This window comes from Calcarisporiella thermophila (genome assembly GCF_041956535.1).
Source record: "Calcarisporiella thermophila strain CBS 279.70 unplaced genomic scaffold VTP21scaffold_36, whole genome shotgun sequence".
Lineage (NCBI taxonomy): Eukaryota > Fungi > Calcarisporiellomycota > Calcarisporiellomycetes > Calcarisporiellales > Calcarisporiellaceae > Calcarisporiella > Calcarisporiella thermophila.
Genome location: NW_027192226.1, coordinates 65,728 through 82,248, shown reverse-complemented (window position 1 = coordinate 82,248; position 16,521 = coordinate 65,728). Strand labels below are relative to the sequence as shown.

The following is a 16,521-nucleotide window of genomic DNA, read 5'->3' as shown; positions in this document are numbered from 1 at the left end:
GATCTCTAGAGTGAATAAACCTACTGGTGAGGATGATAAATGTTCAGTTTACAGATCAGAATAGCGATATATTTTAACATACCATCGGCGTCAGAATTGTATTTCTGATGCATGTTCTATAGCTTTCCATTTTATTGAAATTCCAACTCGTACAAGAGTATATTCCATTTTGTTATCACTGATTATTATTAATGTGCTGCTCTAGTATTTTACTTAGCATATAGCTATTAGCTAGATAAAAATGGAAAGTTTTATTGTACATATTTTTCCTTTAAGAACGGAGTTTCGAAGTTGGTTCTTGTTAAGTATTGGCGCTCGCTAAATATGGAAACAAATTAAGCTACAAATTGGGAATGTTTGGATCCTTTCAGGGGTTCTGTGAATTAGCCTCGGTCGGAAACCCATAAACAATTTGCTCAGTTTTTCTAAACCTGATGGTGGATGAACCTCCTTGAACCCTATTAAAAGTTTTGGTATGGCGTTAGAGTGGATGATCGCGGTTGATTAGATTCATTTCTCTTTGGAGGGTATAAGAGCGAAAAATAGTACCTTTAAGATCTCTAATCGCAACAATGTTGACTTAAAGAAAGAATTAATCGGGTCAATTTTATTATTTTTAGTTATTCTAAAAACCATGTAATTATTAGAATATTGGTTGTTGCCAAATGTTGCATTGAATTTTCGATTTTTATTTCTCGTCCTTATTTCTCCATGGGTTAAAGAGGATTCCAAATCGGTTTCTATGAAACCTCGTGAACCGGGAATTGGGCATAACTAAAACCATTTGGCAAAGTTTAGTTTCAAAATCTTCCTCTTCACAAATATATATAAATGTGCCTAGCCGCCGAGGAAAATTAAATCCTTAATCACTCACTTACACTCATTTTTTGTTTGTGGATTGCATTAAGATAGTAGAAGATATTAAATAACAAACTATAAGCATGCCTCCCATTACAAAACGCTCCTTTATACTCTACGACATCTTAAATGATAAAATATGCCGTAAAGCATGCCTTGCCTGCCGGCAAAAGAAGGTCAAATGCGACGGAAATCTCGAAGGATGTTCGAGGTGTAAGATATTGAATATCCAATGCCTTTTCGTGGACAACAATGCTCGCAGAGGTCGTCCTCCGCGTCGTTTAACCAACCAAAACGAGCATTTGCTATTCAATACTCATCACCCTCAAAACAGCCTCCGATCAGGACTATGTGGACAAGTTTGGATGATTGTACAAAAGCTGGATCCTTATATCAGTAGCCTAGGGGTATGCAAAGAATTTGGCACAATGACTCGAAATACAGTGTCTAACTTTCTGCTTCCTCTTAGATCAAGCCAATATGTTTTAATAAGCGTGAAACTGGACCTTGGAAATGGACTAAAGGTGTACAATTCACACACTCGCCAGGAAACAAAATGATGACGAGCGACATGTTAGCTATTATTATCGAGAAAATGAATACATTGAGCAAAGGAACGAGCGTCATGAAAAATTTTCCTTACGTTAATTCATTCGAAGCCAAGAATGACATTGCACCAGAGATTCCGCCTGAACCGAAAAATCCATTCCAGTCGCTCAGTTACGATCAGGCTATAATGCTTATTAACGCATGGTTCAAGCTCCACCCATTCTCGCCCATCCTCAACCGTACGATCGTGTTACAAAACTACCGTGAACAACGTTACGACTCGTTCCTATATTCAACTCTTTTTGCCTCGGCACTGAGCTTAATGGGATTGCCTGTATTTGACCAAACTAAGAGTGGGCTGCCTGGTTCAGAATTCACTGAGTATGCGTTATTCCTTCTTGAACGCCAAGAGTCCAGTGTCTCGCTCACAAAGCTACAAGGAGTATTCATTATGGGCTGCCATCTTATTTACCGAGGTCAATCGAAAATGGGAATCCCATTGTTGGCAACAGCATGGAAAATGGCGTCAGAACTACGCATACCAGAGCAGGATAGCGAAACTTTTGATCAAGTTCTCATTCCCGTAGAGCGAGAACTCAGAACGAACCTCTGGTGGGCAATGCGTATATCATACACGTGGGGGTATTTGCATATTCGATCGAGATTAGATCACGACATGTTTTTATCCACTATCAAACTGCCGGTCAAGGACTACAGAGAATCAGTGTTATACGCACTCGATAAATGTCACGGACACGTTATACAGTTGCAAGAAACTGCGCAGGCAATTCGGTCCTTCTATAATTCCGCTTTCCTTACAAATATACTATCAGACATCTGGACCCAGATCGCACCGCCCACCGAATTTCAGTCCTTATTTGTTCCCGATAAATCCGAGCCAGCATGTAGTGGGCCACGCTCCGTTCGTCATTATCTGTTATCTTTGCATTCTACCATATCCACATTGGAAAAATCCATTTCTGCTGAACCAGCTTCGACAGAGTCCGCCGAATTGCTCTTATACCTCAATGTTCTCATCATCCATTCCCTCTTCCAAACAACTGACGATAGTGGGACCTTGTTCATCCAAACCAATGCATTAATGGAGTGTATAAAATCAGCGGACAAAATTATGGATCTGGCAGAGTCTGTGTGCGACGACCAGATGCTTCACTCGATCGTCGTTTTCGGATTGAACACATGCATCTCAGTATACTCTCTTGTTGCACAAATAGGGACAAATGAGGAGCAAGTTAAGGCAATCCGTAACTTAAGGGATATAATGGAATTACTGGCGAGCACGCGACCAGTATGCTATGACTTGAGGATGATGCGAAAACTTGAAGATTTCGTCGCCCACGCAGAAAAGCACCAAGGGGTAACCTCACCAAGTATGAATGGGGATCGTCAAATCTTGGTGCCAGCTGAAATTCCCCGCGTAAGTCTCAGGTCACTAGCACGAGCAGGAGATTCGGATGAAACAGGACAGGGAAAAGATACACTGTTGGCGATGCTGGTATCCAATAACGAGCAGCCTCCCTCCATGTTTTCGCCTGAACCATCATTTTTTACATCCTTGCCACTTGCCATGTCTGATCAGCAGCACCTGCAGCAGGATCTGGGTGCACATAAAGAATTGGCTCTACCCATCCTTGATAAACTTAATTCTTCATCTACATCTGCCGAGCTTCTTGATCCAGAGCCTTCGGTAGCGGATATATTTGCGACGGAAATGCCTCAGCTCTCGTCATCAGACCTTTCGTTCATTATACCATTGCATGAAATAATAGCGAGCACTTTCTCATCCAAATCCTCCCCCGAACCTTCATCGCATGCTTCTCCACTATCTACGGATTTAGTCATGGCAGAAGATGTGTTTAGTGTCTGGGATGGAAATGTGCCTGGTAATATGGAGATACAGGCCGAGTGCGACACCGAATTTGTTAATGAACTAGTGAAGTGCTCAGCTCCATCAGAACATTTTAACGCATTTGTTGGAGCTTAATAACAATATTCTCATAGCATATATATTTTCATTTTGTGTTTCATCATTATGTCGCAAATTGTGACAGGTTGTAAATTTATACGCATTTATTGAAATTGTTATCTATATTCTTTTGCAAATTTTAAGCATTTAATAAATCGAAATGAACGAAGAAAACCATACATTTGATTTAATTTTACGGGACTCGATTTTACAGTAAGTTGCAAAGAAAAATTATTAACAGGAACTTAGGTTAGTATATTAACGTTGAAGTTTTTTTAGATCATTTTTAAACAGTGGCCATTAGATCTTTAAATCCAAAGCCATTGCAAGTTTTTTAGAAGGGACTCTCTCCTTTGCTAACTATTACTTCTTATATCTTATTTCAGCTACATCAACAACACACGTTTTTTCACGTAAACTTGCATAATATGGTGCATTGCACTTGATGTGATGTGTCGTTTCCACAAAAAGTATCTTTATCTGATTTTTGTAGCATTAAAATGCAATAAGTTCTCCACTATTTCAATTGGTATAGACAACACCATAAGAAGTAGCATGATCCCACCTTCAATAATTCTCATTCATGTATATATGTAACTTTAATATGGATACCGTTGAGGGATTCACACATATGTTTATAGTGGTATCGTCTACCAGCCGCACTCATGGATATATTTCGAATTCAATCTGAAAACGTTATTTAATTCCCTTCATCTCTAAACGGATTATTTACTTCAATGCAAACTCCAAGCGCATAGCTCGATATACAAACATAAAAATGGTTACCTAAGGTCAAAATTATCAGTTTAGTTGTAGGATATAGCTCATGCTAACAATCAACATACCTTAATTGTAAAAATCTTTAAGATATTTCATAAGTTCCTCAGCGTTTTTACGATGGTCTGAAGAGAATAACGTAACAATAATCCCCTCTTCTCATTACTCGTAATTCTATAACATCCAATGTGCCGCCTTTTGAAAGGCGCAATTTTCACTCTCCTTTAACGGTCTTATCAGTTGTTATAGAGTGTATATTGAACATGTTGGCGATTTGACAGGGAAAATTTTCCCCTTTTTGGAATGCAGGGCAAATGTTTTTAATGTCTTTCATTGAAATCGCGTTTATTAAATAGTCGCAGTTAAACTCTTCACATTTTTCGTAACTATAATACCTGGTGTATCATTTAAGATTTACCATTTGGATTTTGCATCAACGTGAAGGGTTGATTTCAATAGCCACCTTATTGCCGGATAAACCATTTATTATTTAGCCATGGGTTTCCGTTTGGTCGTTTATAAATCAAGATTTACTTTACAGTACAGATAGCCGTGCTATTTACCGAGTATTAATAAGGCGATATAGTTAAACCCGTTTTGTCTTTCTCAGTCTCCATGCTATATTTTGCTAATTGGTCCAATTCAACCCAGATCCTTGGAAAAAAGATTTATAAGACAAAAGAATTCTATTAAAACTAAATTGCCTCTGTAGTTATTAATGGAAGCCGGGCATAAACAAGACATAACTTGCCATTTCACTCCGGTGTCAGTTTTAATTTAACATATATTGGCACAAAATGAAACTCCAATAGTACTTGTGATCTTAGGGTCCTTAAATTCCAATCAGGGCATTCGGCTGAGGATGGTCTTGTGTTAGGTTTAGCGTTTGGCAAAGTTCAGTCATAAAATATATACCTATCCGAAACTGATATAAATCCAGTGTTTCGAATATCTTAATAAAAGACACCTTAAAAGAATATTTTTTTGACATATTTATTTGAAAGATCTGTTTAAATTTACATTCATCCCTGTTGTTCTATAGCTTATTCTTTACTTTATATACTATCTTCATTTTTGGCATCAAGAGCTATACTCATAGAACGTATGAGCATTGAACTATAACTGTAAAATATAAAAATGCCACCAGTCAAAACTTTTGTACCCTTTTCGCCGAATCCACCTATTATTAAGAAGCAAAGATCAACTAGGGCATGCCATGCGTGCCGTAATAAGAAAATTAAATGTGATGGTAACTTCGACGGCTGTTTACGTTGCAATATGCTTGGCATCCGATGCTGGTTCGAGCAGAGAGAATTTACAGTACGTAGAGGACGTCCTCGCAGTGATTTTTTGCAGCAACACGAGCAAATTCTCTTTATCGCTAATCATCCCACCTTGACAAGCACAAGGAGGAAGGGAAGTCTGTTGGAGCAGTTTCAGTGGATGTTTGGAAGGCTTTGTGGCATAAAAGATATGATTGGGGTAAATGAGAATTTTAACTCTAAAATCAGGATATATCCTTACTCGAATACTCTCCATATGTTAGATTATCCCCACAGTAGAACATGCAAATATCAGCACAATAGTTTCCAAAGCAGTTGGCTTGTGTGAATCTCGACTCCCTGTAAACAAGATATTAACGCATGATCTACTGGCCATCTATATTGAGAGGACCAGTGCGCTGAGTTCAGGCGAAAAGTTGCGAAAAAAATTCCCTCTATCCCACCAGACGGAGGATGTGAATAGCTATGATCAAAGCTTCATTTTGCAGCACACCAACCCACTGCATTCTCTTCCACACGATCAAGGACTTGTGCTCATTAATCAATGGTTTCATGTAATGCCAAATTCAGTTGTGCTAAGCCGCACCATAATGCTCGAGAATTATCAAAAACAGCAATACGACCCATTACTCTACTCAGTTGTTTTTGGAACCGTTTTGGGGAAATTAGAATCACCTATTTACAACCAGACAGCCAGCAGAAAGCCAGGATCGGTGTTTATTGAATATGCACTGTCACTTCTTGAGCAAGAGACTCTCGAACCCTCACTAACTAAACTCCAAGCCTTACTTCTCCTTGGGATTCATACGACCGAAAACCTTCAGTCAAAAAGAGGGATTGCTCTGGTGTCAATGGCGATCAAAATGGCATTCGATCTGAGGATTCACGAGCAGGATAGTGAACAATTTGATCAAAAACTCGATCCAGTGGAGCAAGAGCTTCGCAATAACGTTTGGTGGTTAATACGCAATTTAGACACTTGGGCTTATTTCCACTTCGGATCGAGGGTGAATACTCGTCTAATCGCCGAGAAAGTGAAGCTGCCTGTCATGTCTGAGAAGGAATCGGCAATTTATGCACTAGAAGAGAAACAGGGGAATATCATGGGACTACAAGAGCATGCACAAGCAATTCGTGATTTCTATAATTACGCATTTATAACGGTCATTATGGCTGGGATCTGGATGCAGATTAATTCAACCCCTAAGTTTTGCTTGTGGGAGAAGGAACAAGATACATCTGAAGGCTGCAAGATTTTACCTCTGCAACAATATTTAGGAACCATGCCTGCGATAATGAGAGAGACAGTGGACTTAATTCCTAGCGACTTGCCATTTATCAGTAGAGCGGAGCTCATGCTCTACCTCAACACCATAAGCATACATTCCCACTTTCCTAAGACAGAGGACAACCTACTGCTTTTCCTCGAGATTCAGACCATACTAGAATGTATGTCATTGGCAAATGCAATAGTGGATATGGCGAAAGCGATTCTTTCAAACACATGCAATTCTTCTCTCCATCCGATTTTATTATTTAGTTTGAATACAAGCGTATGCATCTATGTCCTTGTGGCGGAATCAGGAATGGAGGAAGAGCGTCGAGAAGCGGTCAGACAACTAGAATCAATACTTCAATTATTGGAGTCCGGGTTTTTCGGGTACCCTGCACTTAAACTCATCCGAATGATTGAGCAATTCCTCTGTCAAACTGAGCGTAGAGAAGAGTTCTTGTTTTCTGGTTCGAACTCGAGTGAGCAATCCAGTCAAACATTATTGCCAGTCGTTATTCCTTGTGTAAGTCTCTGCTCCATAACTGCACTGGAATGTTTAAGCGAGACCGCAATCCATCATAATACTCTTCTTGTCATGGTTGTACACAAGCCAAGTCAGTATCCACCAAGAACCGCATTACTTCCATTTCCTCTGCAGCATACAAGTTCGTTGCATTATTGATAGGAAAAGTCATAGCATTTTAATTGGACTGTGATTGGAGCGCACTCACACTGCCTTTCGAATAACGAAGATTTCGATATATGTACTCACTGCTCCGAAAATTTACCCTCATTATTATTGCCTGCATCAAGACAATTAATCATATTTCTATCACTTTAATAGTAATTATATTATTATGATTATATGCAGAATATTTGTTATACAATTGTATATTTGTATATATTCATTTTTCATGGTTTCCTATTTACATTTTATTTTTATAATATATGATAGTATAGTTAGCATTCACTTTTATATCAACGAATCAGTAAATAGCAAAAGTTTAAGTATCACATGGCGAAATGTTTAAATGTTAGCAGCTTAGTTGAGAGTTAACACAAGTATGGGTTTTAAGATGCTTTTATTCCCTTGAACATAAATTACTCAATGGACAACTATAAATTTAATATGGAAGCTATTTGATTCAGATGATCACTTTTCTGGACTCTTTCTGTGTCTACAGTTGACATATTTCGGAAAGTTTATGCAAAATTGGGCATTGCATCCGAAACCCATAAATATTACTCTAGATTCCAAAATTGCATCACTAGTTCATCTTAATATGTCATTAAATCGGTCACTTTTCATGATTGGGTTCTCAATTTATGTAACTCGATATATTTATTTAATTATGTATTTCTAGGGAGCACGCATTTGTATTTAAATGGTGCCCATTTTCAGGCTTCAGTAGCGATAAAAGCAATCTATATCCAGAATACATTCGGCATTTTAAAAAAACTTATATCTCATTAACAATTTCGCCAAGGCGAGATATATCCGTGGGTCATTTCAGTCCTGTCGTAAAAAAAAGTTATGACGATTCGGGTAACTGCCAGCAATGCAATCGACTCGATATCGAATTCATTTTTGATAGTGCCACGATTCGCAAAGTTCGAATTTGCAACGGATTTCTAAAACGTTTAGGTTACTTTCATATTGATATCAACACTTCGAGCTTGTTCAGCATAAGAGATCGGAGTTCTTTGATCGAGCAATTTCAAATGGATTACAAGCTTTAATAATATGCAGAGGTAAATACATTCAAGCTATAACATGTATTCATAAAATGGTTTAAAAATTATTTCCAATATATTTTGATTGTTTAGCAATAAGTATTACACCTTTCAACGAGGACTAACTAATACTAGAATGCTTTTTGAGCGTTTAGCTTCATTTGCATTCACCTGATATTAATTATAGCCCTCTTACTATTTCTAGTAATGTTTTGCACGTTTTTATGGGTGCATTTTTATAAACGATGATCTCAATTTTGATAGAAAAGCATCTAGGTAATGAAGATATATCAAAGCACACATATTGCCGCGATCTAACAACTATAACTTCTATAAAACAGATTGTATTAGTAGCACATCTTAACAACTTCTGAGTGGTTTATCCAAGTTACTTCAATACCTAAGGGATAGATTTCGAACCGACAGGCAGAATGCGAAGGTCAAGTGAGATGAACTAAACCGATACGTTTATTACATACTCCGAGCTATTTCTGCTACAAAGTCAAAGATATCAGATACTTCTTCAAGGGTATCCAAAAGAGACCCTTTTATTCACGGTTTCTCCAAAAACATTCTTATCTATTTGGATATGACTCCCCGTGAACGTGGATATAGGATTAAACGAAAGTAAACCAGCTCAAAAAAAGTTAAGACTGAGAAGCAGCGTGTTTACTTGGGTCTGGTAACTATTGAATTATCTAATTGATTATTCGTGCGTTTTTCTCTGAATATGGATATTCCGTTTGGTGAAACTGCTTCAAACTTATGAAATCTAGAATACTATATAGTATTCTAGATTTCATAAGTTTTCTCTACTATATACGCGATATATTGAGAAGATCGAGGAATCAGTCGCTGTTCTCATCTCAATGGCTTTCATAGAACTAAGATCATTTTAGCAAATTGCTAGAAAATATAATGCGAATTCGGGCAATGGCTCCGAAACCAAGAATAATCATTTTTGAGAACGTTACGCAAAATCATTTGTCCTATCCGCTTTTTAATATCGATATACATGTGAATGGCTTTTTGGTTTCAGTTTAGCATGAGCTATCTCAAACCAATATAAACAGGTTCATATATTCAGTCTGCCTCATTTATATTGGTGTATTGAGTGGGATATACTTTCATAGAAAAAGACAGAGGGCATTGACGAATGTGTAAAGTGCCCGCAATATGCCTCGCAGTTTAATCACATTAGAGGATTCCTCTTGGACGAGGAAGCTTATTCGAAGGTCATGTCAATCCTGTCGTAAAAAAAAGTTGAGGTGCGATGGGGATTCAAAAGTTTGTCAGCGCTGCAAAAGACTCGGAATCAACTGTATTTTTGACAACACCACTATTCGCAGGGGTCGACCCCGCAGTCTCTTTCTACAGCAATACGAAAACATCCATTTTGATATCAGTATCCCGACCTTGCTTTGCGTAAAAAATCGAGGTTGCTTGATGGAGCAATTTCAATTGCTCTATAGGAGACTCAACCAGATGCGAGAGATAATCGTGGTAAATGCATACAAATCACGAAGATCAACATTGAGTTGGCAAATAATAACGCGTATTTTTAAATTCATTAGATAACGTCTGTGTCGGACAGTATAGAAAATCATTTCGCATATAAACTAAATATACCATTAATCAAAGTTTATACCAACGACATGCTCGCAATTCTCATTGAAAAGATAAGCTCGCTATGCTTCGGTGAGAAGGTGCAAAAAGCATATTTCCTATCTAAACATGAAGAGGACAAATGTGATTTTAGCTTTTCACCACCTCAGCTGGAAAACCCGCTGCAAGACATTCCATACGATCAAGGAGTCCAGCTCATCAGCGAATGGTTTAAGACCAATCCATTTAGCACTGTGCTAAATCGCACTATCATGTTTGATAACTATCGCAGACAAAAGTACGACTTTCTTCTCTATTCAGCTATTTTTGGTTCAGTCCTGGAGAGGAAAGGGATCACAATCAAAAGTCAGACAAAAAAAACCCGGATAGGGTCAGATTTCATTACATACGCTTTGTCACTCCTGGAGTGTGAGACTACAGCCCCGTCACTCATCAAGATGCAAGCGCTTTTCGTCCTTAGCTCGCACATGGTTATTACCAATCGATCCAAAACTGGTATTTCATTGATGGCGATGGCTGCCAAAATGTCGTTAGACTTACGGATCCACGAACAGGATAACGATCAATTCGATCAGAGACTTGATCCCGTGGATAGAGAGTTGCGCACTAACATCTGGTGGGCGATGCGTTGCATTTGGTCACGGGCAAATTTTCGTTGCGGTTCAGGAATTAACAAATATTTTGCTCTGAGCACTGTGAAACTGCCTGTTAAAAACGAGAATGAGTCGTCTCTTTATGCTCTGGATGTAAAGCATGGATATATTATGAACCAACTCGAGCATGCGCAAGCAATACGAGATTTCTATAATTGTGCCTTCATGACAGACATTATGACTGAAATCTGGATACAAATCGTGCCACACCATAAGCTCTCATTATTGAATTCGAGGAATCCGGTAAACACGGAGTATGATTGTAGTGAACCTTCACATCTGCAAAAGACCCTGGCAACTCTACCCCCTAGGCTAACAACTATGATGGCCTCGATCTCCAGTGGGCTGTCACCCATTCATGCTGCGGAGCTTCTCCTGTGCCTCAATATTATCGCCATTCATTCTCAATTTCCTAAGAAGGAGAAGGATCTACTTTTATTTCTCGAAGACAGAGCTGTCGAAGAGTGCCGAAATTCAGCGAACATGATAGTGGATGTGGCGAAGATTGCAGTCAAAGACCCAAGAGTTTTTTCAATAGATCCAATTGTTTTATTCGGATTGAATACGAGCATAAGCGTATACATCCTTTTAGCAGAATCAGGTTCAGTTGAGCAGCGGGAAGAAGCAATATTCAAACTCACCGAGATACAGAAACTACTTGAATGCAGGCATTTCGGAAATATAACTCTAGAGCTCATCCGTACCATCGAGAATTTCCTTTCTCGAGGAAGTGGAGGCCATATGTTAACGACATCACCATTGCATGATAATAATAGGAAAATTGTGGCAGTTGCTATCCCGCGTGCTCTCACAACACCTTTATTCGACAATGATTATCTGAATTCGACAGTATCCCAGTCTTCCACCCTGCTTGTTATGGTAGTGAAAAATGAAGACCAATATAGTACTGAAGCGGTGTCTAATTTACTACTCACCAAGTATGTGGGAGTGCTATTGGATACGCGAGACGATGGAGAAATTACTGAACAGTGCTCTGCTCTGTTTCGGCCAGTGATGTAATCTCTGAGTTATCGCCAGATATAGTTAATTCCAATCACTTTCAAATACTACCGACAACGTTAACCGCTTCGACCTCGTGTACTTTTCCACCTTTCAGCATTTCAACTTCCAAGGGGGGGCTCTTTCATACTAGAATACATTCCGAATAGACCTTTTCACTCTATTTGCATACATTAAATTTAACTATGTTCATATTTCCATCTTAAGCAATGTTTTGCACATTCTCATAAATGTAAATACTTTTAGATACTGATTTAAACTCGATAGAAAAGTAGTTTGATGCTAGAATAAACTTTTATAAACTTGTAATTGAGAATTTAATCAAACTTTGCGCATGCAAATTATTTTCAAATTAGACTACAAATGGTTTAAAAGTGTCTTAGTTTGAAAAATTAAGCCTACCATATTTTAGTCTAACACCTGGAATAAAATATGCAATTTCTGATATCAATTACTAGCGATAATTGAGGTTGCCCACCATATCACACTCACTTCCAACAAAGCAATTGGTTATTAATAATACTTGATAATTCTAATGTGCATCTCGAATACACCTGTAAACTGCTCGAAATTAATTTATCAATTTCCACCATGAGGGCCTCAAATACTGTAGAATTGTAGACGAACAAGAGTTTCGAAATGAGATTTCGATTACAATGCTTATTTGCTGTACAATATGTAAATTTGAATATTTAACCGCTAAGTAGTAATTTTATTACGCCACATAGTATTCAAAATGTAATACTGCACAAAGAAGGTTTTTCATGTTGTATTCTTGCTTCAATTTATTTAATAAAATAAAATATGTAGTCGTGATCAGCTGAACTTCCTTTAAGTGGCAGTCCTTTTTTTGTAGTTTATCAAACTAAGCCAAATGAGCTCACTGGCCTATACATGCAGAATATCCAAGTCCGCTCAGTAATACGTGTGCATTAACGGGTGCTTACATCAGTTCAATGAGGCAGTACCTATTCAATAGAAGTGGGGCATGCCGGCACTCGAGAAGAAGTGTCCGATGCGCTTTGCCTGGAGCGTTTGACTCGAACGCTTCGAATCTAGATTTTTATTCTCTTGCGCATCATAATGTGATTTAAGAACTAGGCCATGGTTCTAAGATTTTCTTCGCTATTGCAAGATAAAGTCATTATTCTACTCCTTAACCACGGTATCACACACCTTTCACAATATTTAGTCATGTACGTGCACGGTTATTGTCGAGAAATTAAAACTAAGGGGCCAAGGCCGATTTTAATATATACCCCACTAGTCAGATACAAATTAGCTTTAGTTGCCAATAGGGTCCATGGCGTGCAGGATGCTCTTCATAAGACCAGTCAAGACTGCATTAGGGAAAAGCAGGGATGCTACTGCTGGAGGATAGAAAACCCTGTGCTACGACCCTAGGACGCCGGGAATGAATTCCGGCCATGAAACCATTGTTTTACTTGAATCTCCATCAAAAAAGTGGATCCAAAAACACCGAGATTCAACTCAGCCCGTTTAATTTCTGGTGATCGGATCCTATTTAACTCCCATTAATATAGAAATAGAGGGCGAAGTAGTGTGATATATATATAGGTGTTTATCTCTTACATGTCCGTGCATTGAATGGTAGTATTCAGTAGCAATCCAACACCACGTATTCTTAGCTAGTCATAGTCAATACATTGATGACACCCAAATTAATTGTCTGGAGGTCCGGTGTTGAAACTAAAGGTTCAGCTCGAAAGGCGTGTCAAGCCTGCCGTCGAAGAAAGCTAAAGTGCGATGGAGAACCGAATGGTTGTTTGCGATGCAAACGGCTTGGCCACCAATGCGTCTTTGAGAGTGAAAAAATTCGCCGAGGAAGACCCCGCAGTCGTTTCCTACAACAATATGAGAAGATCCTCTTTGATGTGGGACATCCTGTACTACTGCGAGTGACAATGCAGGGAAACATGATGGAGGAATTTCAGAGACTATTTGATAAACTTAGAATTATGGAAGATCAAGCTAATGTGATTGTCTGCTTGGGATTTCAAGTACGAATTGTATTGCTAAACTCATTTTTTTTATATCTTTTCAGATAACCCATGTGTCAGAGAGTGTTGTATTGGCCAACGTGAGGGATAGTAGGAGAATGCAGCTTCCGCCATTCCCATTGAACAAAATTTTGATCTACGATGCACTTGCTATTCTTGTTGAAAAGATAAGCGCATTGAACATAGGGGAGAAGGTTTTAAAGAAGTTCCCGCTTTCTTATGCGGCGGAAGATGTGGGTGTGGTATGCAAGGATAGTCTATCGCATTATAAAAATCCCTTAGAATCCATCCCATATGATCAAGGAGTTTTGCTTATCAACCAGTGGTTTCATATATCGATGTTTCCTACCATGCTCAATCGCACCCTCATGCTAGAGAATTACCGCGAAAAACGGTACGATCCCTTGCTCTATTCGGTCGTGTTCGGTATGGTACTGGAGCGAATAGGAAATCCCGTCTATAATCAAACCAAAAGAGGAACACCAGGATCTGTTTTCTTTGAATATGCAATGTCTTTGCTGGAGCGCGAAACCCCAGAACCTTCTTTAACGAAGTTGCAAGGCATGATGCTTCTCAGTTCTCATATGACGGATTCTTTCCGAGGCAAAAAGTCGATCACTTTGTCAGCTCTGATCTCAAAAATGATGCTTGACCTGCAGATTCACGAACAGGACACCGATGGTTTTGATCAGCCGCTCGACCCTGTAGAACGTGAACTTCGCAATAACATTTGGTGGGTAATGCGTGCTTCATTCCTTTGGGGATACTTTAATATTGGGGCGAGATTTTCCGTCCATTGTGTTATGCAGAACGTGAAACTGCCCGTCAAAAACGCGAATGATTCTGTGCTCTACTCCCTGGATTTGAAACATGGGAATGTTATGCAGCTAAAGGAGCATGCTCAAGCTATTCGAGATTTCTACAATCTCGCCTTCTTGACAGCAATCATGTCTGACATCTGGGTCCGAATAAGTCCCAAGCGAACATTCTGTTTGATGGATCTGCCCTGTTTCGAGCCTGATGGGGGAGAGATTCCTACGCAACAATACTTGGCATCCTTGCCTGCCCAGATGAGGGAGGCAATGGAATCCATTCCAGAGGATTTGAGCTTGACAGATACGATCGAAATCATCCTCTACCTCAACATTCTCAGCATCCATTCCCAGTTTCCAAAGGTAGACAGCAATCTACTTCTCTTCATTGAAGTCAATGCCATTACAGAATGCCTGTCGTCTGCGGATATAGTCCTAGATTCAACAAAGGTTGCTCTTTCGGACTCTCAACACTCTGCGCTTTATCCACTTGTATTGTTTGGACTGAATACAAGTGTATGTGTTTATATTCTCTCAGCAGAGTCAGGTGCGAGAGAGCGGCGGGAGGCGGCACTTTTGAAACTAAGAGAGATACACTCACTACTAGTGTGCAGATACTTGGGGCACACAGCGCTCAGACTCATCCGCACGATCGAAAGTTTTCTTTCTCGGGCAGAGAAATATGAGATTCCTTCATTATCCACTTCGCTATCAGGATTAAGCAACCACGACGACCGAATAATCGTTCCAGTCGTTGTCCCGTGTGCAAGTCTCGAGTCGATATCCCTTTTGGAAAGAAAATATGAGAGCGGCTCAGCAGAAGAACTCCCCACTTTGCTGGTTATGGTCGTGAGTAAATCTGGTGCTGCACCCTCTGCGACATCCCATTTTTCGACACTTCCCGCTTGTGCTAATTCACCGGGTTCGTCACTAGACAACCTACAGGAGACGATCGAAGATATATTGAGCTCGTGTTCCCCCTACTTTTCGGACAGCGACTTATCGCCCAATCCCTCTGATATGGCTCCCAAACTTGCTGTCGAAAGTATTTTGGAAGATTCTTTCGCTTCATTTCTGGAATCACCCACATACTCTTCAGATACTACCCAAACAATTCAGACCGAAAATCAGATGGCTGGAGATAAATTCGACACTTTCGAGCATAACGCGGAGCCTTCTTCTGCACCCATTGACAGCTTAGCATTCAATATATTTTTCGAGAAACCTAAACCTGATGTTGTATTGTAAAGCCCATCCCAGGGAATCCAGCCATATTGAATCCTAGTTGAATTCCTTTGGTTGAGCTCCGTAATTGTAATGTGTGTTTATTATATATTGCAACTGATGTATATATCTGCTGCTAATATTAGTTGCACTGTAATGTTTTACTTCAGACTCTTCAGACTCTTCTGCATTTCTTGTGCATTCGTACCATGCTGGGTCATGATAGAAATACACAAGAAATGCGGAAGAGGCACGGGACTAGTCAATAAAGTTATGTAAACTTTGTGGCACGTTTGAGGTTAGTGAGGATAGACAAATCAATTCGAAGGGTCCAATCCTCGCCATTGCTATAAGCTCAATTTGGGCTTGCTTAAGGATGGGGGGTCCTTGTGTCGAGCAAAAGAGCAATGTCTCAAGCAGGGGATTTCAGTCCGTGTTCCAGAGGAGAGAGGATCAGATCGATTTGGACTAAAACCCCGTAGAGACAAGAGAGCGTAGGCGCATTCAAATCTGTGCTCAAGTTCGGGGGTTCCTTTCTCCTCTGAAACATGGAGATGATATTGTTCCGGAATCTACAATAGGCTTTATCCCATGTGGCTTATCACTTGTAAGAAGGCTCTTACCTCATACGTGACCTATTTGGGAGAACAGCTGCCTTGTTAGGAGGTATGGAGCATATAAAATTTGATCTGCGCCTAGCGAGA

At 39.5% G+C, this 16,521-nt stretch overlaps 4 protein-coding genes across 4 annotated transcripts; all 4 read left to right on the top strand.

Annotated features, from left to right (window-relative positions):
* Positions 1–941: 941 nt before the first annotated feature.
* Positions 942–3,412, top strand: VTP21DRAFT_8061 (uncharacterized protein; the record flags this gene model as incomplete). The annotated part of the gene is made up of 2 exons (XM_069398871.1): positions 942–1,265; positions 1,328–3,412. 2 exons carry the CDS (start codon positions 942–944, stop codon positions 3,410–3,412), a joined length of 2,409 nt encoding a protein of 802 aa, XP_069245924.1.
* Positions 3,413–5,308: 1,896 nt separating this feature from the next.
* VTP21DRAFT_8060 (uncharacterized protein) lies at positions 5,309–7,409 on the top strand (the record flags this gene model as incomplete). The annotated part of the gene is made up of 2 exons (XM_069398870.1): positions 5,309–5,653; positions 5,718–7,409. The coding sequence occupies 2 exons, from the start codon at positions 5,309–5,311 to the stop codon at positions 7,407–7,409; spliced, it is 2,037 nt and encodes a 678-aa protein (XP_069245923.1).
* A 2,707-nt stretch (positions 7,410–10,116) lies between these two features.
* Positions 10,117–11,760, top strand: VTP21DRAFT_8059 (uncharacterized protein; the record flags this gene model as incomplete). Its single annotated transcript, XM_069398868.1, has 1 exon — positions 10,117–11,760. The coding sequence occupies one exon, from the start codon at positions 10,117–10,119 to the stop codon at positions 11,758–11,760; it is 1,644 nt and encodes a 547-aa protein (XP_069245922.1).
* Positions 11,761–13,430: 1,670 nt separating this feature from the next.
* Positions 13,431–15,841, top strand: VTP21DRAFT_8058 (uncharacterized protein; the record flags this gene model as incomplete). Its single annotated transcript, XM_069398867.1, has 2 exons — positions 13,431–13,757; positions 13,826–15,841. The coding sequence occupies 2 exons, from the start codon at positions 13,431–13,433 to the stop codon at positions 15,839–15,841; spliced, it is 2,343 nt and encodes a 780-aa protein (XP_069245921.1).
* Between the last annotated feature and the right edge of the window lie 680 nt (positions 15,842–16,521).